General features: G+C 39.0%; 2 protein-coding genes across 5 annotated transcripts; one reads left to right on the top strand and one right to left on the bottom strand.

The window, feature by feature from the left end:
* Positions 1-386: 386 nt before the first annotated feature.
* Positions 387-2,621, top strand: LOC135461656 (RIIa domain-containing protein 1-like). Of its 2 annotated transcripts, XR_010443377.1 has the most exons (5): positions 387-534; positions 701-777; positions 1,371-1,417; positions 2,153-2,483; positions 2,557-2,621. XR_010443377.1 is itself a non-coding variant. In XM_064738842.1 (4 exons), the coding sequence occupies exons 1-4, from the start codon at positions 418-420 to the stop codon at positions 2,248-2,250; spliced, it is 339 nt and encodes a 112-aa protein (XP_064594912.1). In that variant the 5' UTR covers positions 387-417; the 3' UTR covers positions 2,251-2,498. The 2 variants fall into 2 exon arrangements, 1 of the variants encoding a protein (XP_064594912.1); XM_064738842.1 differs by lacking the exon at positions 2,557-2,621 and having other exon boundaries at positions 2,153-2,498.
* An 8,628-nt stretch (positions 2,622-11,249) lies between these two features.
* LOC135461960 (uncharacterized) lies at positions 11,250-17,894 on the bottom strand. 3 transcript variants are annotated; one of them, XM_064739267.1, is made up of 3 exons: positions 17,796-17,894; positions 14,414-14,643; positions 11,250-11,662 (listed from the first exon to the last, which is right to left on the bottom strand). In XM_064739267.1, the coding sequence occupies exons 2-3, from the start codon at positions 14,577-14,579 to the stop codon at positions 11,517-11,519; spliced, it is 312 nt and encodes a 103-aa protein (XP_064595337.1). In that variant the 5' UTR covers positions 14,580-14,643; positions 17,796-17,894; the 3' UTR covers positions 11,250-11,516. The 3 variants fall into 3 exon arrangements, with proteins under 3 accessions (XP_064595337.1, XP_064595336.1, XP_064595335.1); XM_064739266.1 differs by lacking the exon at positions 17,796-17,894 and adding an exon at positions 16,073-16,144; XM_064739265.1 differs by lacking the exon at positions 17,796-17,894 and adding an exon at positions 15,868-16,060.
* Positions 17,895-22,321: the final 4,427 nt, after the last annotated feature.

Raw genomic sequence — 22,321 nt, 5'->3', positions numbered from 1 at the left:
AATCGGAAATGCTTTCGTTGCCGGCTTTATATTGTATATTGTCATATAACAGCATTGTAAGAGTTAATTACGGTAACTGAAATTAAAACTTCTTTAAACGAATATAATTTACCGGATTAGGCCTATAGTAATCCGTTTTCACGAATAGGAAAATAGGTCCTAGGCCTCTTTTAAAACCACTTGTTGACTGACTGTTACAACTAATGGATAATTCCTTGAAATTTTAATGAATAAAGCCGATACACTTCTCTGATGTGGCGCCAATAAGCCTCCGTATCCCAGAGTCCTTTGCGCCTGGCTATGTTCATGTGAACGCAAGCTGGTTGTTCCCAGGTAACCGCAACTGCGCACTATCAGAAGAGTTATTGCCCCTGGTATATATGTTGTCGTCAGGGATTTTTCTTATAAACAACGAAAATGGCGAATCAACCACGACACAATGCACCAGAAGGAATGGAGCCTTATGATTTAGGGGGCCCTGGGGATTTAGGTGCCCTTAGCAAAGAACAGCAAGAAAAACTGAACAATTTCAAGGTGAACGATATTATTACGTTTTCAAGCAATGTCAAATATTTTATTGCATGGCAAATGTTTTACCGAGTGACCAGTATTCGATATATGTACTGTTACTGCTCAATCATAGTCTGTGGTACCGAAATAATTTGTAAATAAGTTCATAAAATCGTGTTTTTTTTTTCAGATTAAAACTAGAGTAGACAATGAAAAATTCTTAAGAGACCATCCAGAAGTGGAGTGTCTTCTGGCTGGATTCTTGGGGTAAGACCACTTTACATTCTTCACAGTTGATCATCTGGTGATATTAAAGGTGTTTATCTTATCAGCAGATAATTTGATCAAAATAAAATATGCTATTCAAGGTTGGATGGTGTCTTCAGCCTTTTGCATTTTTAAGATGCAGTATATCATGACTGTACCATATGTTGAAAAGAGGGTAAAGGAAGCGTTACAAATAATAATATTATTAGGGTAAGATAAGTAAAAGGGCAATGGTAAAGAACAGCCACAGAGGCAAAACTAGATACTGCACTGTAGTTCTCCTACTGATGGTGTGCTGATGGACAGAGAGCTACAGGGTACAAGCTCTCGTCTGTGGGAGACAAATGAACGTAAAACTTCCGCTCAGTATATGCAGGACATAAATATTTTCCTTTGCATGGGTTCTAATATGCACAAGCAGTGTGAAGGTGATGAATTTGGTAATGTATGGTCATTGTAATCACACATGCAGGCTTTATATTTGACTAAAAAGAGTGCACCCATTTATTAATATAAAAATTATCATTCTTAATTCTTAAATACTGGCAATAAATTATGTCAAGACATTTTAAATTATTTTTCTTGTTCTTTAGACAAGTTCTGATGAAGCGTCCAGAAGACATCAGAGAGTTTGCTGCAGGTATGTTAGGCTCATAGATCTGTTGTGTTTTGTTACTGATTGATGTAAACAAATACTTGATACAGTTCTCCTTTGTATTTTACATAGAACTACAGAACTATATTTGCTAGTTGATGGGTAACCTTACACATTCATCATGCCATGAAAGTGATGTTAGGTACGTGACAAAGCTATCTGTCTTAAGATTGTCCGTAAATATATATCAAGTACCCATCGCAGCTTGGAAAATCCTTGCATTAAAATATGTCATATAAAAGAGTGGCTGTGATGTCGCAACACTGAGATTTTACATCACTGTGGCATTGCAAAGCTAAAATAAAACAGAAGAATACTATATCGGTACCAATGAGCCAAGGTCTGTGATGATGTGAATTTATACTGCTCCCAGATTTTTTCTGAAGTGCAAATTGCTGGGTACCAATGCATATTCATAAGGTAGCCCGGTGGGGCCATTTTTCTTGGGCATAACCTGACTAATTCTCCAAACAAAGCCCTGCTCTGAAGTATTTATGGGGCTTTTTATTGAATTTATCTTAATGCTATTTACTATAAAATGCCTGTTTTTTTGCTTTGTCAAAGTAAAAAAAAACGCCTTTTTTTTCTAGTACTGAAGGTTATACCCGAAAAAAGAATGTATTAAGGATAGCATAGAAAGACTAAGTTGTTGCTTAAAAGATCTTCCAACGAGCTGCACACGACACTGCTGCTGACCAGTTTATTGGTGTGTACTTTCAGACTACTTCACCAGCCCAGACCTCCCATCTGTTGTGGAAAAACAATTGGAGGAGAGACAGATGAAACTCAAACAGAACAATATTTTAAAGGAAATTTAGCTTGGCTAGATGATAAAGTGTAATAACATCATTGTGATATCAAGTTCCTCTAATGTCTAATTGTATTGTTTAAAGGTGAACTGGGGTTAAAGTGTGTACTTTGAAGAACCCATTCCCCATCAGCACCCTGCCTGTAACTGAGAGTGGTCCTGCTGTGAGGTACATGTGGGATGTCTGTGGGAATGTCATACCATTGGCCCCCTGCCTGTAGTTATGAGTGGGGCTGTTGTGAGGTACAAGTGGGACGTCTGTGGAATGTCATGCCATCAGCCCCCTGCCTGTAGTTATGAGTGGGGCTGTTGTGAGGTACAAGTGGGACGTCTGTGGGAATGTCATGCTATCCGCATCCTACCTGTAACTATGAGGGGGGCTGTTATGGGTTACAGGGAGGGTGGGGGTGGGGGTATATCAGGCTGTCAGATTCCATTAACATCTGACAGTCCATTTTCAGTATATACAGAGTCCATTGTGTGTTGAATGTCTGTAACAGGTACCTTGCTTTTTGCAATGAAAGATGTACACTATGTCCTATGAAATTTGACAAAGATCCTCATTGTGAGAAATTGATATTTCTGTTTCACCAGCACATCAAAGTATACTGTCTCAGGAACACTTGTCTTTTTTTAATCGTTTTTTCTTGATATTTAACATTTGAAAATCTGTATTGTCCCAGACTGTTGCCATTTATTGTTTAAGTGTACAAAAAAATCTGCTAAACTTACATTCTAAAATATACGCAGTGTTATCATTATCCAAATTGTTGTTTGTAAATAGATGAGAGACTTAAAAAAGTGTACATAACCAAAGGTTAGCATGCTAGCGTCGCACAATGACACAGGAGCTTCTCATCAGTATGGTCACTTTGTTGGCTTCCTTTTTAGTCTTACATGGGGAGATCTGACAGCTACCTGTATATGGTCATGTGTTTCCCTCAACCCAGTTTCCTCCCACTGTATTTTTAACCCTAGTATAAATGAAACGTTGCTGAGTATGGCATAAAACACCAATCAAATAGATAAATACAAAAGTGTATAAACATTGAGACTTTTTGGATTGGCTGTATTAATACTTAACACTTTATAAATTATATCACTTTCGCTAACATTCCAAAGTCATTCTAAGCCTTTATGACTTATGAGCAATGGATTTAAAATACTATTGAATACTTTAGGGTGATATTTCCCCAAGACATACCTCCAAGAAGCTTTTTTACTACAGTCACCTTGTAAGCTTTAAACACGGAGTAAGTTTTTTCTTCGGGTGATTCACAAGTGTAAGATTCCTGTTTATTACATACATGAATGTACACCAACCTTAGTGCCTTTGTCATTTACGTGCAACATGTTTTCTCTTAAAGTTATGACATATCAGTATTCATACCCAAGTACATTATCAAATATTTGATGTTGTTATATATTTAGTCTTGGTTTAATATTGTTGTGATGTTAGTCCCAGTTGAATTAGTATTCCCATCTACAGATTAGACACGTAATTCTTGGTAAGCTTGAGCCCTGATCCGCAATGCTTCTTTAACATAGACACCAAATCCGCAAATTTAGTGTGTATTAATGAGTTTATTTGCAGATTTGGATTGTGAAATAAATTTATGTAAAATATCCCACAGTTTTATCAAGGCGATTTTCTAATTTTATATATGTTGTCATTATAACTATGATTAGTTTGTGGAACAGGGCCCAGCTTGTGTAGTTACGTTCATTAGATGAGTGGTGAGAAATTTATCTTTTGTTGTTTTTAAAAATGAAATAAAAAGTGTTAGTAGGCCTACTGGTAACCTTGGTTTTGTGAATTGTGTTTGTTTCAGCTGTTTTGTATCTTATCTGTTGAAGAAATAAGTTCAAATACATGAAACATGATATATTCTAGTTGGCAACGGCTAATTTTCACGAAGTGAGAAAGGCTTTACTCTGTCTCTACAGTCTATGGTCTTAGGAATTGCGAGGGCGAAGCTCCAGTTCAGCATGAAGTAGGTAGGAGTTGTGTCCCCTATTCCGTTTGCCCTTGAATATAATACGTAGAAAAGAAGCCCTCGTAATTAATCATTCCTGGCAATTAAAACCAGTGCTTGAGCAAGTTTATTTTCATCTTGTAAGCACAAGGAATACGGGTTGAACACTGATTGTATGACTGGTTAAGCCTTCATGTGACACCGCATGAATTTTATCACTAGATTGTGTTACGTTAGATTGTATTTGTACGTCTATGTTTCGTTGTCTGCCGTATCAAGATAGCACGGCAAGATTTGTGGCTTGCCGACAGCCAAGTGCGATATGGTAACCATTTCATTATAGCAGCTTAATAATCTAAAGTGTAGCTGTCAGCCAACAGTTTTGCTGGAGTCCACTCTATTAGCTTGTTACCACATCTGGTAGAGTGATATAGTCATTGCGTTCATGACAATGAAGAGAAAAGAACGACAAATAGAATGAACAGGGAATACACTAGACTTGAACCCGAGACTGCTAGGTGATACTAAATCAGTGAAAAGAAAGAATACATTGTTTTCAGATGAAGGCGCTATTGTAACGTAGGTTATGTCAGATTTACTACTGATAGTCAGATAGTGCACAGATATGATACATTACTGCAAATTTGTTCCGTGATGGAAGTGAAGACCCCATGTTAATTGAAAGGGAGAGGGCATGCTGTACTGTGTCATTTCCATGTATAAGTATCTCACCCTACAAGTCAAAGATTACATCACTCAAAAATGTGTAGAATAAAACAAAACAATTATCTATACAATTCAAAATTACAGCATTAGTTTGCAAAAGTTATGCCACGTGTTCAATATCATTACTGCCAGGTTTCCTCCCACAATAATGCTGGCCGCAGTCGTCTAAGTGAAATATTCTTGAGTACGGCGTAAAACAACAATCAAATTAATAAATAAATATCATTACTGCTGTTTGGTTTCTCTACTGCAGTTATAGAGATTTTGAATCTTGAAATTAGTGAGCAATAATGATTCTAACAATTGCAATACGTGAAATATCACTTGATTTCTAGTCGCTGCACCACGTCTGATATATACACGACTCATTGTGATTCTTGTGACCTTTACCTTGTGGTGACGAACTTTACAGAAGTTCTTTGTGTTACCTCATGATATTACATGATACTTGAAAGTCGAGTTCAGTCGTTGCTGTTTGCCAGGAACACCATCGAGTAGACGAATGCCGAATATGGTCAGAAGTGATTCTCGAACTGAGTCTTAATTGAATTCTTAATTGAGTTCTGGTAGTTCAAACTTGCAATAGATTTCAAATGTTCTTATCTTTTATTTGAAAGGTTTCTAAAGCGGTACTAAAGACATGTTCACTTTTGTGACCGGGATATTAAACTTAAATCAGATTTCAAATGGTCTTATTTTTTATTTGAATGGTGTCTAACGTGGTGCTCAAGAATTTTCACTTTTGTGACAGTGGTCATGTTTATGGGTGGAGAAAACGGGAATATCCGGAGTAAACCATAAACTCTCAGGTACTCAACAAACCATCCGACTTAAAATAATATTAAAAACAGCGAAAGCAGGATTCGAACACGCGACCTCACCGATTAAGACCCTGAGAGTCGATACGAGCCCGTGATGTAACTAACTTATTCAGACATGCCCTTGTTATGAAAGTGACATTGAGACTTGGAAGCACTTCACCACCTTTCAACAAGTCGATTATCAATAGGAATACGTATAACAAGAAATATTGAATGGAATTATCTTCTAAAATAACATAGTCAGTTGGAAGCTAACCTTCCATAGGACAAAGCATCTTGCTAGTGCTAGCTTTATATACCAAACTCCAGAAAAGAGCGTATTTTGCTTCAAAATGACCACAATGTCCAATCTAAGTTCCGGCAATAGAACAATTAATATATAGCGTGGGATACAGCAGATGTTCGCATAATATACCACAATGTTCAGTCTTACGGCTAACATTTCGACCAGACAGCCCCGGAGAAGTCAGTATCCGTTCAGACACCAAACTCTCCTAACAGTCGAATACAGAGACACTGGCCCATCGTCCGTCCGTTAAGGAGACAATTCTTGCCAAACTGTTTCAACAAAAGGCCACAAAATGTACTAGGACAATAACGGAAAGGAATCAGTTTCTTTTATATGGCAACAATAGTCCATACATGCATTCAAAGATCAATTATGACACAAACAATAGGCACATACCTCGTCGGTCATATGTGGCTAAACAATTCACTACTGAAATCGACAATTCGCATGCCCCTCGACTCGTTCATATATATCTGGCTTATTCTCTCAGTAAGTCTAACCCACAGAAACATTTTGACAATCTTCGAGAAAGTCACTTCAACCCTTGCATAGCGTTCTTCCACTTGATGATGTCCCTGACAACAGAAACAACCCAACTCAACTCGACCAAACTCTCAACGACAGAATTACTTTACATCAAGTCCAATATATAAAAGAACTGTCAATACAGCCTTTGTGGGTTGTCTTCTTCAAAACTGACGTAAACTCCTTCTCTGAGACGTCCTACTTGAAGAATACCAGTCAGTTGATGGATGCCAGGCCTCATGAACAGGATCAGCTTGAAAGCAAAAGCAAGCCACCAGTACGGACAAAGCCACGATCCAGCAAAACTCTAGGCAACTGTCCACACTGTAGAATACCTTGAAGATGACCAAACGTCAACACAGATCATCGCAGTTCAACATTTTCTTTCGGTCATTGGATTGCTTCAAATGTTATCATCACAGTGATGATTTAATAAAGCAATTGGAGTTTTCATATATGACTTGCCTTGTTTTGTCATTTCGTTCTTTACTCGGTTAGACTAAATACTAGTAAGCCATTTCAACGCACTTGATCACATAGAATACTGCTCGTGCTGTACATCAAATAAAGTTACAGCCATATTTCAAGGACTTTTAGCTTAACAACGAATACACAGACAACCGATTCACTGAGGGTGAACCCATACGCCTTGTAATCTGGCATATTTTCCCCTCGGTTTAATCCTAGAAGTCATGTTTAAAACGTATATGTCTGAAATACGACGGTCACTTTCAGGCTTCTACATCTCTTCATTCAAGAGCTGAAATATGCTGTCCCGTTGAAATTAGCCACATGAACACCCAGAGCATCTGAAGGCTTCGGACTGGCATTAGAACTGCATATTGCGACATAGACTATAACGACTGAAACCAATGATTGTTTTCACAGGAAAACAATGTGTAACAATGCACGGGTGAAAATCGAGCGTAGTTACTTCGCACTGGATCCTTTTCCAAGTGTCCACGAATTTATTTGAAAATTCAGTTGAGCGAGGAATCCCCGGTGAGCTAGAAGCACATTTGTGAGGAAACTTTGTATGTACCTTGATTGTGTATCTGTCACAGAACAGTACTTAATCGGCTGTCACAAGTCCAAATTCCTCTAATTTTTAGGACATCTAATCTGTCCTTCGTAACCATGTATACCTTTAACTGTAACACAAAGGCACAGTTCCGCCATTCTCACATGGTTAATCCATTTAGTAAACGACATATCCATATATATATCTTTACTTTTCCGAAATAACTGAGAGAGAAATGTATTTTTCTTGCCAAAACACGATAATGCATGGTGGAGGAACGAGTCCATATCGTGTGAATCTGCCACGGTGATTTGATTTCGGAACATGCTTCTTCAAAGGAAAATATTAGAGTTGCCATATTGTGTTCAAAAGCCCTAACAATTACCTTTAAGTAATACCACTGTTATGAAATGAACGAATGGAACCTTCTTGGGAAAACGTTTACGAAGAAGACGGAAACGTTTGCTATAAAGTGACTTGCTAAGGTCAAAGGGAAAGTCACAATGTGATGATAATGACAAGGCTTTCTGCTGAAATGCTCTTGTTTTGACAGAAACCGGAGTGTCCGGGATAAACCACGGACCTTTGGCAAGTTACTGTAGAACTTTCCCACATGTTACGTACAGATATGCATACCACAGTGCTGAACGACAAATGATCTTCATTGCCACCAATGTTCCAGAAGCAGGGAGAGCGAGAATTCTATAAAATACCCTGTGCACAATCGGGTCTGAACCTAAACCTCGTGTGTCCTGGTGATTGAAAGGCAGGCATCCTTTAAACACTGGCATTTGTGAAGTTAGAACTACTATGTTTGTTCCTATGTCATATCCAGAATGTGTATATTCATGCAGTACTGAATATACCATAAAAAAGTAAAACAAACAAGTCACTTCTGTCCCAAGATATAACAGCTCTGCTCACTCAAAGGCCAAGACTCTCGTTTTCCGAGGTTTTTCCGTTTAAAGTCATAAGTTTAATATGGTTTTGTTTGTTGCATTATTACACGTTTATTACAAAATATCTCCACATATGTGTATATATAAACATAACAGACAATACATTTATAATGCATATACATTTCGCCATTATATGGCCTACAACTGATAAAGGCCTTCATGCATTTACCAGAATATACACAAAGTGCATCGAACTGCGTTTGATTCCGTTTTCTTTTTTCACATGTGTCTTGAAACCTTCTAAAACTTTTTTGACTCTGTTATTCCTTCCATCCACGTCATAATGACAAAAAATATTTATGAATACATCAGAGGTTACCTTTTTGCATCCTTTTGGCATATATAATTAGTTATATAATTCTCAAATTAACAACAACAACAACAAAAATTGCTCGTGAAATTAAAATCATATTTATAATTCATTCTATGTCTAACTCTTTTCTTTCACATCTTCAATGAAATAAAAATATTATACATGTATAACAGTTATACTGCGTGGCTTGATATATAGCGATATGCGGTTTTGTTGAGTAATTGTTTTCTTCGCTGTACTTTAAACTTTACAAGTGTGTGGAGAGTTTGGCCACGTCTATGTCATGCGTGTAGATGAAGGTATACATGATTAGAGACAAATGCAGGCAAAGCCAGTTACCGAATGATGGAGTCAAATGACAGGGTGGTTTTGACACACAATATAGGCCAAAACAAACAGAGCACGTGAAAACACGCTTTTGGTCACGGCAATGCCATGCGTGTAGATGAAGGTGTATAGGATTGGAGAACTGTGCACTATGTACGCAAACCCAGTCACCGAATGATGGAGTCAAATGAGAGGACCGTTTATACCCACAATATCGGCCAAAACACCAGAACACGTGAAAACACGCTTTTGGTCAGGGCAAAGCCATGTCTTCTGGTGAAGTATATGTATAAATGTATATGTATATACATATATGTATGTGTGTGCGTGAGTGTGTGTGTGTGTGTGTGTGTGTGTGTGTGTGTGTGTGTGTGTGTGTGTGCGTGCGTGCTGGGGGGGGGGGGTGTTTGTGCGGGGGGGGGGTGTTTGTGCGGGTGTGTGTGTGTGCGCGGGTGCGTGAGTGTGTGTGTGCTATATAAGGTGAAATACACATTACATATACATTACATATACATATTGCATAGGCTATCTACAAATAGCTGGAAGGCAAAGCAGCTGTTGTTCACGACGACATCATACCTGAGCATATATACACATTCAAGTGAAGACACCCAAGTTTGCAAAACGGTTAAGCCCTCCTACATGCCGAATCAGTGGCGGCAGGAACAGCCCTCTGCAGCTTCACATGGAACGAGATGCAAAGACTTTCACCTGGCTTTCGTATATAAATAAAACGTTGGAAATACTTAGGTACACATAGGCTGTGAATGTGAAAACGGATACGCATATTTAAAGGTATGTCTACCTACTGTATATGCATAAAATAATAATGCTAAAGTACCTGTAGGTTTGGCAAAAAATTATTTACAATCATAAACCGGATAAAAAAAGATAAATCGAAACAGGTCACAGGTGATGGAGACAACATACGCGTGTATTTTACAGGTAACCTAAATGAATTCATTCCTATGGATGAGTCAGTCAGCATTTTATCATTCACGCATGCAGGGTCATGTATACTCTATACAGGCACAATACAGACAATATAGCATCCAATGGAAAAGTAGAATTCACAGAACATTAACTAGTTCGTCGACACAGCCTATTCAACACAACCTGTTTTATGTGGAAATAGGCATTCTGTATCTGGAACAGCACGGTTCGTTTTCACTTACACCTGATATATTTGTATATATTTGTTTTCAATAGTTATTTAAAGCCACTCTCAAGAAATGCTCGCTTACACTACAGCGGAAGGAGGAAATCCGAATAACGAGGGTAAACCACTGACTTTTGGCAAGTTGCTGACGAACGTTTCCTATGTTTGACGTACAGATACATAAACACAATATATACTGTTGGAATTAGTCAAGAGAACTTCAACAAAGTGGGGGAATGTACAAGTTCAGTGTCCAAGGTTGGGTTTGAACCCATGAGTCCTTGAACGAAAGAAATTCGGCAAACATCTGAACCAACCATTTGGCCAAATCCTGCTCCCTCCATATACAGTCAGGATGAAATAATCAGCTAAGTATATGTATAAAGCGCATTATCAGCAAATTAACAAACAAGAGCATTTCCTGTACATTTCTGTAGTGTTTTTATGATGAGGCCGTGCGATGAGACGCAGCATTTCGAAACAAAGATATACTTACAGTGTGTACACCTTTGAGGTAGTGAAAATGAAAATTTTGAACATTTTGAGACTGTTAGTCTAAAGTCAGTGCACATGTACCAACTATGTTTATACTGACTGCCTCTCTTTTCACACTTAATTCCGTGTTGATCTCTTCTGTCATTGGACTAAAAAATTCTTGAGACAGCGATATCCAAAATCATATAACTGCATGCCGTCGAGACGTATTAACTGTTATATTAACTGTTATCTGTAGATTTGTGCCCAAAAGCTTTCGTGTTGTCAAACAGACCGACATATTCAAAAGGGAATGCACAGACTTGACCATTCCTTAGTGTGAATATCACTGAATTTCGCTGAACATACATGAACTGAACTTCATGTGAACTTCATATACTTTATATGTCTTGCCTTTTTTTTCCAGATTACAAACTCGGTATTACAAAGAGTACAGAAATCAGGCGGCGTTCTAAGTTCTTCTCCCTTGTTGTTTTTTTTTCTAATGGATTAATTTCAAGCAAACACTGGACAAATCATGCCGACGGGCCCTACCTGTTCTGTTACCTGGACGGCTTGACCATGTGCAATAGATTCATGGATCGTACATGGTTCACGATTAACCTTACCCCCATAACAGGAAAATAATCCCCAAAGTAACCAAAGAAATGAGTCTTGTAATGGGGTCAAAGGTTATTCCAGCTTTTCCTGGACTTTAGGACGACACAACTGGCGGGATAGTAACCATAGTTCCGGCAAAATACAAACTTGTTCAGGCAGCCGTACGCCATCTTGTCGTTGTTGGCAGGTTTGAGTTGCTTTAAGACATCGCCTGAAATTAAAAGCAGAAAGTAAATGTAAATCACAGTAAAACGTTTATTAGAAATTTAGATAAGATTGGTTTTATACAATTAAGAATGTATATAAAAATCGACCAAGTCTGCCCTTACAGAGATATTCCTGAAGCGTTTAATTCTTCAATAAAAAAAAATGTTTTTCGTTCATCATTACGCCTTGTTGTTCCCGACAGTTCCCGATTCTAATCACAATTCAAACGTGACCTTGTCAGTTATGATCGCCATATACATGTATGTATATATGTGTTACTAAAGCATATAGATCTATTACGATTAATATCGAGAGTATATATGTTCAAGCCAAGGTGTCTATATCTGCTCGCAGGTATCCCCTTAAACTACACATGATTGTACGTATGTACATGTTTCATGTCGAAAACAATAATTTTTCAGTCATATAACGACGAGAAGTCATTAAGTGTGTATACATATACTGTGTCTTTTTGTGGCATGGCGAGGCGAGTCAATGTCGCCAAAGTGGATCTGCCACTGAATTAAGTATCGTAGTGAAGACACCAGGCATGACATCCCACACATCAACATCATACTCCGGGCCAACCGGTCCTGTTTCTTTGCTCTAACCTCTCAGTGTTGAACGCCAAGCGAGGCAGCAACGATTAAGTACCATTTTTGGTATGACCCGACCCAGGTTTGATCCCAACAAACTTACACACATATTCCACTGTCATTCAGTCTTTTTCCGAGATCAATTTCCTTTTGTATTCCTACAATCGTATATTTCTGCAGGCCAACATAAGCTTTCGATGTCCACAAACTAACTTTTTTTGGAGCAAATGAATAACATTTGTGTGGTGAAACGCTTTGTATAGTGATGCGTACAATCACTATACAAATGAACATATAGCTTGTATACAGTTTTCACTGCTCGTCGAGGTACGGTTTGGTAACGGAAAAAACTTAGAACGATGTGATTTAATGATTAGAATTCGCCTGTGATATGACATACATATTGGCAACAATCTGGGATAGGGATCTGGGGCTCAAGTGCATGGGGTTTGATGTTCTAAAAGAGAAATACGCATGGGGGTTCCAGCAGAAGCTCCGGAAACACGCTATTTCATAGAACACACCAACAGCCACAACTCCTTCATAGCTGTCACCAAAGCCCGTCGCCCTGCATTGATTAGACGTACACTCACTGGAGAATGAGGGCTGAATATACAGCATAAGAAGTGTTTGACCTGTAAAAAGGCGCTGTCAGAAGCACATATATAAATGACTTAAAAAGATACTTTTATTGCCGACACTTAAGTTTAGGAAATTATTCAAACTTCATATAAACTCTTAAGTGAGCATAAATAGGATGGCTGAATCCAGCAGGATGTATCATTGAAAAGGGCTAACCTTTAGGTGATATACCGCATTTTAGTATAATAGTGCAAGCTTTTCGTTGTGCGGAAGAATACATGCAGTAAATAACAGGATGGAGAAAAGGCATTGCCTCTAGTCATTCTGTATCTCTTATGCTACCCATCACTTCCGTAATTTACATGAGTGAGCGTTTGGATAAGAACGAACAGTGGGCAATAAAAAATAAACACTAAATAAACATTTTCGGGTCAAGAATGTTTGCTTTCATCTGTCTGGAGCACATCATGCATGTGTCGTGTAGATCATCGACCTAAGAGCCCCCTGAAGTTAACTGTCCTTAAAGATTCGGGCCGCAATTCTTTAAAGGGATACAGAATCGCCGATTGGCTGACAGTGGGGATGTGGTTTCCTGTGTGAAGAGATGTATTCTGGGCTTTCCTATCTCTCCCACCAACCAATCAAAATCGATTCTGTATCTCTTCAAGCAAACTTCAAAGTGCACACGTATCCTGAGGGCAGACAGGTCCAAATGACTTTGACATTAGCCAGGTCAAAGACCCCGCAAGGACGACCTAAGACTGAATTGTACTAAATATTAGTTTTTGTTACACAGTCCCTGGGCCTTCTTCTCCCATCTGTGAGTCGTTCGCAGTCTTTTGGGGGTAATCTAATAACCTATACTTGAATGAACAGATTGATGCACCGCAAGGGTTGAACGACCTTTAACAATAGACCTTCATGAATAGATAACTCCTTAATTGTATGTAACATGAGGATCAGCAAGATGTTTAAATGTATACCTTCAACGTACGTTAAGAGTTACGATAAAACAACAGACTTATATGCTCAAGCTATCCTTGCATGGAATCATGACCCGTATACCCATTATGCAGGAGTTTCATATGCAGAGTTACATGTATTCTGACTGCTTCTGTCCTGGGATGACGTCTTAATGCTCATTTCAGAACCAGGGATTAAGCGAAAGTCTTGTACTTCATCATAGATTAGTTGGCTAACATGATGGTTTGTCATCGTTAATATTTTTTTTATTCATCCGTATGTGTATTATAAAAAAACCCCACAGCATTCCTGTAAAACATGGCTTTAAAGCAATTAAAGCTGGCAATCATGCATGTACAAGGCACACGTGACACACCTTTGTGAGGATGAACAGGTGTGAAGAAGTGTAACAATGGGGAGACATGACGATCTGCATTAAAGGGACAGCTCACATATACAGAACATGGGATTAAGATACACGTCTATCTAAATCCCATATAGAACTAGCAGAAACCTATTTTAATTGCTTAATCTGCTAAATACCATGCAGTAAAAGCTTGAGGACATAACCGTATGATGGATGACACGACATTCGTTTCTGTGTTTTTGCTTACCTTTAGATATGGACAGTTCTCCGGGATTTTTAGCCTTGTATGAACGGATAACTCGTACTTTCACGTTGGTCATGTCAAACACTTCTTCGTCCGAGTCATAATCTGATTGGTTGTCCCTTTCAGAAACAGACAGCGCTTTACCATTTACTCTCACTTTCCCCTCCATTGCTATACAGCGGGTGGTGATTACCTGTCGTGTAGCTTGATAGGTTCTCTGGTCAAATCGGTTTCTACATAAAAAAATAAATTGAAACGAAACCAGAAAATTAAACATTGTTTGGAAGAGGAGTATTACAGATGTAAGCTGTTATGAGTTGGTCAAGTTTGTTTCATTGTACATACAAAAAGTAAGAGTTTAACAGAACTCTATAGACGCTGAATGAAGACATTTCGTCCCGCTGGCCTCGACCCGAGGGGAGGCGCGGGGGGAGAAGTCCTCATCCGGCTACCACAAACCTCAATACAAGCCCGATCAAATTTATAGGTTTACGTCGAAACACCGAGAAATCCTTCTGACTAAGATACAAAGCGTGGTTTTCATAACAGCGAGCATGCAGTGATAAAAGGGAAACTCCCGATTGCCACGTCTAAAAATAGAACAAAATCCTGATGAGGCTTTACCGTGCAGCATACGGAACGAAACTTAAAAAGGTACAAATAGCCCCTATAAAGTCAGTAGGTGGATGGATCGGTATTTTTAGAGGCACTGTCATTACCGGAAGCAAAGAAACCTACATATACACACCCAGATTCATGATGTAAACCTTACTGCAGTTCCCATCTACAGTGGATGCCGTTTGACACGTACGTCATCATGTGATGACTAGATATACACATATTAGTGTCGCTTTTATTAATGGATATATTTTAACGTCTCCCTTCAGTATGGGCCTACTTTAACCCATACTGTATTAACAATGGCGATATTACGGTAATAAAATACAATAATGGTTGTGTATTCAAAGGCTTGCCTCAAACCAGTTCAAACCGGTTATCTCACCATAATGTTGGCCGCCGTCCCATAAGTGGTATATTCTTGAGTACAGCGTAAAACACCAATCAAATACATAAATAAATCAAACAGGCTATATACAAAAATATATGGTGCATGGATAGGCAATGTTACACGATAAATACCGGTAGCGTAATTAAACAACGGTTTAGTCCTGTCGCACGGAAAATATACATAATGAGGAAGAATTCTTCCCTTGACGTTTTAGGCTGAAGCAGGCGACTTTATTAGGCGACTTTATTACCTACAGTCAACGGCCTATGAACACAACGGCACGTGTAACCGTGGAAGTCAAATGTGTAAGTTTATGTAGGCCTACACATAATTATACTATATATCATGTATATTTATATATCATAAAATGTATAAAATTATGATTATTTACACATGTTATGTATAAAATGAAAAGATACATGGTATCTACATAACGTAAGAAATTTACCTTCTTTACATCTATAGAGGTCTCCGTGTTAGAGGCATATACAGCATAATGGTTTGATGTATTCAACAGTTAACGGCACCATAGTACACAAGCTGGCTGAAGATCTATGAATGCCACACTGTTTGCCGGTTTAAATTTTAAATAAACTGAATATCCACTACCTACAGGACAAATCTAGTCAATCAACATCCGTCTCAATACGTACCGATGCGGACACTGGTGTTGCTGTTATTAACACGAGCTTACAGGAACTGTTTGATAGCACACGTATGCCCATATAAACCGGGTTGTGGTGAGCGCCTATTAGAGGAGTGGTTGTACACAGAGCAATTCCCAGCATACATATGGGAAGCTTTCCGGGAATTCTGTTATATCTATGAATTATGAATCTCCTAGAGGGTCTACATATGTAGAACGACCAAGTTACACCGGCCCTGCATGACTTTATTTCGGCCACCGTTTATGAGCCCCCTCCCCCACCTTTCTCTATCCCCACTCTGACGTTTCTTATTTTCGCATTATCATATATGATTGTGTATTTATTCAAGGAGTAAAATGAATCGATTGAAGTTAATATGTCAGTTTATTCATATTTCGATCAATGACGCAAATATTCATTCCCAACTCTAGACTACAAAGGCAAAACTTCTGACTGAGTAAATGATAGGTAATATATACCTTCAGTCACTCACCACTCAGATAAATCAATGGCCTTTAGCGCATATAGATGAGCCTACCACCTAAAGCTGTTGACTGGCTGCAATTAATTCAGATGGACCGATGGAACGTCTGATTTGTTTATAGGTTAAGTTATCGGCTGATGGATGGACTGAATGATTTAATCATATTATAGCTTTTATCGTATCAATAATACTTAATGCATATAACAAGCCTACATGTCATGTTGTCTTGTCCACTGATGGTATATCCAGATTTATTTAGTTTTTAACGCTTAAAATAAAATTTAAAAAATCAAGGAAATTTCATTTTTGCGAAACTGAATGCGGCTTTATGGAAAGAGGAAATAAAAGTAAATCGCTTGCCCTCGTTCTTGCAAGTATAGCCATGGCGGACATTCTCACATAGCCTACCGGTATGGTTCAAGGACCACCCGCGAAACAACGCGAGTTCGATGTGCATGTCATGTCGATGGAAGGCAAATGATATAGGCCGATACAATTGTTGAACTTCATGTAAAATCACATAAACCAGCATTCAGTAGTTTGCTTATCATCACCAAGGACCCGGTCGATAAGGGCCGTGCCCGCGGAGAATGATGAGATACACATACGCTGATGTTATGAGCGCATGTCGGGGGAATTTCAAGCATTTATACAAGGTTTTCTCCTCAGCATACGAGTGTATTTGCCTGTAGCACGTTGTACAGGTTGTTGTTTCACCTCTTACTTATTAGTGTTTGTTATGCCCTAGAAACACCCGATATATGGGGTCGGGTAAACCTACACTTATATAAATGCCTGGAGCTGTATTTGAACACATAACCTCAATAGTCAAGGGTCAGATGTCTAGACCACTAGGCCAGTGGGTACCATATATACTAACTTACTATATCTGACACTCTCAAACAAACGACAAAACACCATTTTGCTTTTCTTGGTTATGTCATGTATAAACACGAGGATCCAACCTTGACACTGGTTCACTGGTTTTATGTGTAAGCCTCGCTATAGCTTAACCCTTTTATTATACGCGATGAATGTACTAAGTGGGACAAACTGTGACATAACCTTACCACCAGACTTATGAATAAATTTATTCATATATATATATATATATATATATATATATATATATATATATATATATATATATATATTTCATCTAGCATTTCTTCTCCTTTAATCCTTTACATTTTCTATCAAAATTAAAGTTAACCACCATACCTTTGGCAGTAAATCTAACCTTACCTGTGTATCTCTCTGTCCAGTTAACTTCTTTGAAGTTGGAGAAGTAGCCGTGTATCGATGTGTGTTTGTGTGGTTAGGACTGCCAGTTAGCTATATCATCACCTATATAGGTCCGTACAGCAAATACAATGCCTCCAGTCATTTAACCTCTATGTACAGAGCGTTCAGGCGTCTCCCACAAGTGACCCACGAGTGTAGTTGGCTGCGAGGCCATTGCCAATGTATGCAGTGTTTAATACAGCTTTGGTTTTGAGATAAGTCACCTTTGTATATCCTTCATAACTGAAGCCAGTCTCAAAACAACGCGACTATAATCTGACAGTCCCAAACAGCCAGCTACCACTTATGGCTAGTCGGGTATATTGTTGTATTATACTATATCAGACTACTGCTTACCAAATTAAAAAAGCCTATTCACACATTTACCTCCGTAGAAACATACGGATATCCATGAATTAAGGTATACAAAGATACAGCGTTCTGAAACCATCCACAATAACTTATCTATAGCTGAATTAAGTTATACTGATTCTGCGTTTCGGAAGCACCCATTATAACACAGATCTATTAACAGTTGTAAAGTACTTTGATGTTGCGCATTTTATACCGTGTTTTATATATTGCCCAAGACAATATATAGCTATTCACAGCTGTATTAGTGTACGATACGATGAGGCACATTATTACCATGTCTCGGCACCATCCATGGCAATATGTAGCTACTCACAGCTGTATTAAGTACGATACGATGTTGCGCATTCACACCGTGTCTTGGCACCATCCATGGCAATATGTAGCTACTCACAGCTGTATTAAGTACGATACGATGTTGCGCATTCATACCATGTCTCGGCACCATCCATGGCAATATGTAGCTACTCACAGCTGTATTAAGTACGATACGATGTTGCGCATTCATACCGTGTCTTGGTACTATCCTTGATAATATCATGGAGGTATACATATATACATACATCTACATGATAACAATACCATGCCTTTTTTACATATAGCAATACGTACCCAAGCACTCAGGTTGTGTCGATCTTTTGGACAATCTGGTTGCACTAATACTGAACTACGGAAGTGAAGTATGAGATTTCAAAACTAGCATGCGGTCGCTGTGAGTTCAAGTCCAGCTCATGCTGGCTTCCTCTCCGGCCGTAAGTGGGAAGGTCTGCAGCAACCTGCGGATGGTCGTGGGTTTCCCCCGGGCTGTGCCCGGTTTCCACCCACCATAATGCTGGCCGCCGTCGTATAAGTGAAATATTCTTGAGTACGGCGTAAAACACCAATCAAATAAATAAAATAAATCAAAACTAGCGGATACTCCTCTAATTTTGTAAGCACATTAATGGTGTATATCAAAGTTGTCAAAACGACTGTATACATGCGGCGAACTGGTCCTCACATCTTCTCGTATTTAATTATTTAATCGTAAAATATTTTGGTACAATGGCACTGTCTAATTAGCAAGTACACACAAAAAAAAGGTTTGCAGACAGCTTCTGGAAGACTCTGTCCATTGTACGAAACCTAATTGTGTGACTAGAGGCTAAGAGATCTCTTCCGGCCAATCTCAATCGGTTTTACTATGCTTTCTGATTATCTATTAGGAAATGTGACTGTATTTTTGTCTCTGTTCAAATAGAAGCCTAGACACGAATTTGTTCAAAATTGGCATAATCGCTTGACAGAATCCCTTAAAGCTACAGCCATGTCCGTAAATATACTTCATCGTACCGTATATCAATTTGTCAAGTTTAAGGGAATCCTAATCGTGGAACAATTCGAATAGGCGTATAATGCAATAATTAAATAACTGTGCAATATGCATGGCTTGCTGTGTCAGTCACAATGGATTCGCTTTGCACACATTAACAGCTTAGAAAACATTAAATTGAAGTATTTATCAGAGGAAAGATATCTGATAAAAGATTTTTTTTTTTTGATTTTTCAATCGAATAAATAGTTTTCAACAAAACACATTTCAGTGGGCTCTGTAGTGACCAAGAGGGTATGATTGACGTCACATCCATACTTATTGACTGAAATAGCTCATTTCAAGGTCTACCTGGGGAATGAATTCATAGATGTATATTTATATGCATTTTGAATGAAGCAATCTAGCTGTATTTGTGAGTCAAGTGGCCAAAACCTAACGTGACGTCATTGGTCCTAACGTCGTCAGGAAAAGCCATCGTGGAATAAAAAAAAAGTTTCAAATGCATTTTACCCAAAATTCTTTAAAAAAATAAATAAATCGAACTATTTTTATAGACAGGGGTTTCTTTGCTTTAAGTCTCGAGGGGTCAGCTCATGGATCGATTGCGATCTAACTAAGCAGTATTCAACTTTTACAGAATCTCGCGAAAGTCACGGGAGTACAAAGTAACAGATTGCGGAAGGTCTCTCACTTAACTCTTGATGCTCGATGGATTTTTAAATTGGAATACCTATATAAGTGTTAAAATATAAATAATAACCAAATAGGTCAATACAAAGCGAGTATGAAGTGGTACCTTCCCTTCCCGCATTCTGTTACCCCTCCGTCCAAATTCTAATGTCTCTGGCGAGACTGGGTGCGAAAGTCGAACACCGTTACCACCTGTTGTGAAGTCATTGTATTTTATGGAACACTGGAAATCTCGTAGGATAGACACTCACTCGCTTGAACATGTAAAGTTCGAATACATAATTTAACTTACCGTCTTGTAACTTCAAATCAAACTCATATCTCTGCTTAAAGATGCTCGAAGGAGAGTTTGTGACTCATGGTTTAAAAATTATGCGCCCCCCCCCAAAAAAAAAGAAAAAAAAAACTGGCAGATCACTGTATGGGTGTATGCGGTGTTTGTGGTACATGTACAATATAGACAAGGATCATATATACTTTTACCTTACTATCTTACCACAAATGTATGTATTTGTTTAGAACTTTTGTATAAATATAGGGTTTTACCACACGCCAACGTGATTCATGTCATGTCAGCCGTTCAAAATGTTGTACATGCGCACAAACATGCCTGAGGTATACTACTTGAAATTATGTAAAATAGATGTTGTGTTGCCCACTCATGGAACATGAAATGTATATATATATATATATATATATATATATATATATATATATATATATATATATATATATATATATATATCGCCATGAATCTAACCGCATTCAGCCACCCACGTATGCACATATATTTGCTAGACCTATATATAAACTTAATACGCTTCAGGTGATACTAGCACTAGCAGCACTTTAATAGCCATTCTCGTAACGCCCCCCCCCCCCCCCCCCCCCCACCTCCGTCTCACTCCATCCCACCCCTTTCTTAGCTTCTGTAACCACCCTCTTCCACATATATCTCTTTCTTTTCCAACCTCCCCTTACCCTCAACCAACACATAACCACACTCTTATGCCTCACTCTCCATCTCCCTTCCCTTACCTTTACCAACCAACACCTAACCTAATATCTTATCCCAACCCTTATCCTTTCCTACCCTCTATCACCACTTAACCACCCTATTATATCATACCCCACCCCACTCCACCCCAACCCTTCCCTAACCTCTACCAGTACTTCTTATCCCTCTCTTTCCATCCCAACTCTTCTCCACTCTCTACCAACATTTAATCACCCATCTTATCACTCTCTCTTCATCCCAACTCCTCCGTAGCGACTACCAGTACTTAGCCACCCTCTTATCCCCCTCTCTCCATCTCAACCCTTCCGTACCCTCTTGTCCCCCCTCTCCATCCCAATCCTTCCGTAGCCTCTACCAGCACTTAACCACCCTCTTATCCCTCTCCCTCCATCCCAATCCTTCTGTAGCCTCTACCAGCACGTAACCACCCTTTTATCCCTCTCTCTCCATCCCAATCCTTCCGTAGCCTCTACCAGCACTTAACCACCCTTTTATCTCTCTCTCTCTTCATCCTAACCCTTCAGTAGCCTTTACCAGCACTTAACCACCCGTTTATCCCTCTCTCTCCATCCCAACCCTTCCGTAGCCTCTACCAGCACTTAACCACCCTTTCATCCCTCTCTCTCCATCCCAACCCTTCCGTAGCCTCTACCAGCACGTAACCACCCTTTTATCTCTCTCTCTCCCTCCCAATCCTTCCGTAGTCTTTACCAGCACTTAACCACCCTTTCATCCCTCTCTCTCCATCCCAATCCTTCCGTAGCCTCTACCAGCACGTAACCACCCTTTTACCCCTCTCTCTCCATCCCAACCCTTCCGTAGCCTCTACCAGCACGTAACCACCCTTTTAACTCTCTCTCTTCATCCTAACCCTTCCGTAGTCTTTACCAGCACTTAACCACCCTTTAGTCCCTCTCTCTCCATCCCAACCCTTCCGTAGCCTCTACCAGTACTTAACCACCTTCTAATCCTACGCTCCATCCCTAACGATCAGCTGGATCAGTTTATAACATACGTCAGATTGGGTTTTTCTGTCTTCATAAAGGATAATACAACGCATGTCCACTTATCTGTATCAGCTGCACTCTATAA

This window comes from Liolophura sinensis, chromosome 1 (genome assembly GCF_032854445.1).
Source record: "Liolophura sinensis isolate JHLJ2023 chromosome 1, CUHK_Ljap_v2, whole genome shotgun sequence".
NCBI lineage: Eukaryota > Metazoa > Mollusca > Polyplacophora > Chitonida > Chitonidae > Liolophura > Liolophura sinensis.
The sequence above is the reverse complement of the archived record's forward strand: the minus strand, read 5'-3'. Positions and strand labels throughout refer to the sequence as shown.

Bases quoted from the DNA above. Each gene is read 5' to 3' on its own strand.
- LOC135461656 (XM_064738842.1), top strand. From the start codon at position 418: ATGGCGAATCAACCACGACACAATGCACCAGAAGGAATGGAGCCTTAT. The intron at 535-700 runs GTGAACGATATT...TTTTTTTTTCAG, and splicing joins AAAAACTGAACAATTTCAAG to ATTAAAACTAGAGTAGACAA. The intron at 1,418-2,152 runs GTATGTTAGGCT...GTGTACTTTCAG, and splicing joins CATCAGAGAGTTTGCTGCAG to ACTACTTCACCAGCCCAGAC.
- LOC135461960 (XM_064739267.1), bottom strand. From the start codon at position 14,579: ATGGAGGGGAAAGTGAGAGTAAATGGTAAAGCGCTGTCTGTTTCTGAA. The intron at 11,663-14,413 runs GTAAGCAAAAAC...TTTTAATTTCAG, and splicing joins AGAACTGTCCATATCTAAAG to GCGATGTCTTAAAGCAACTC.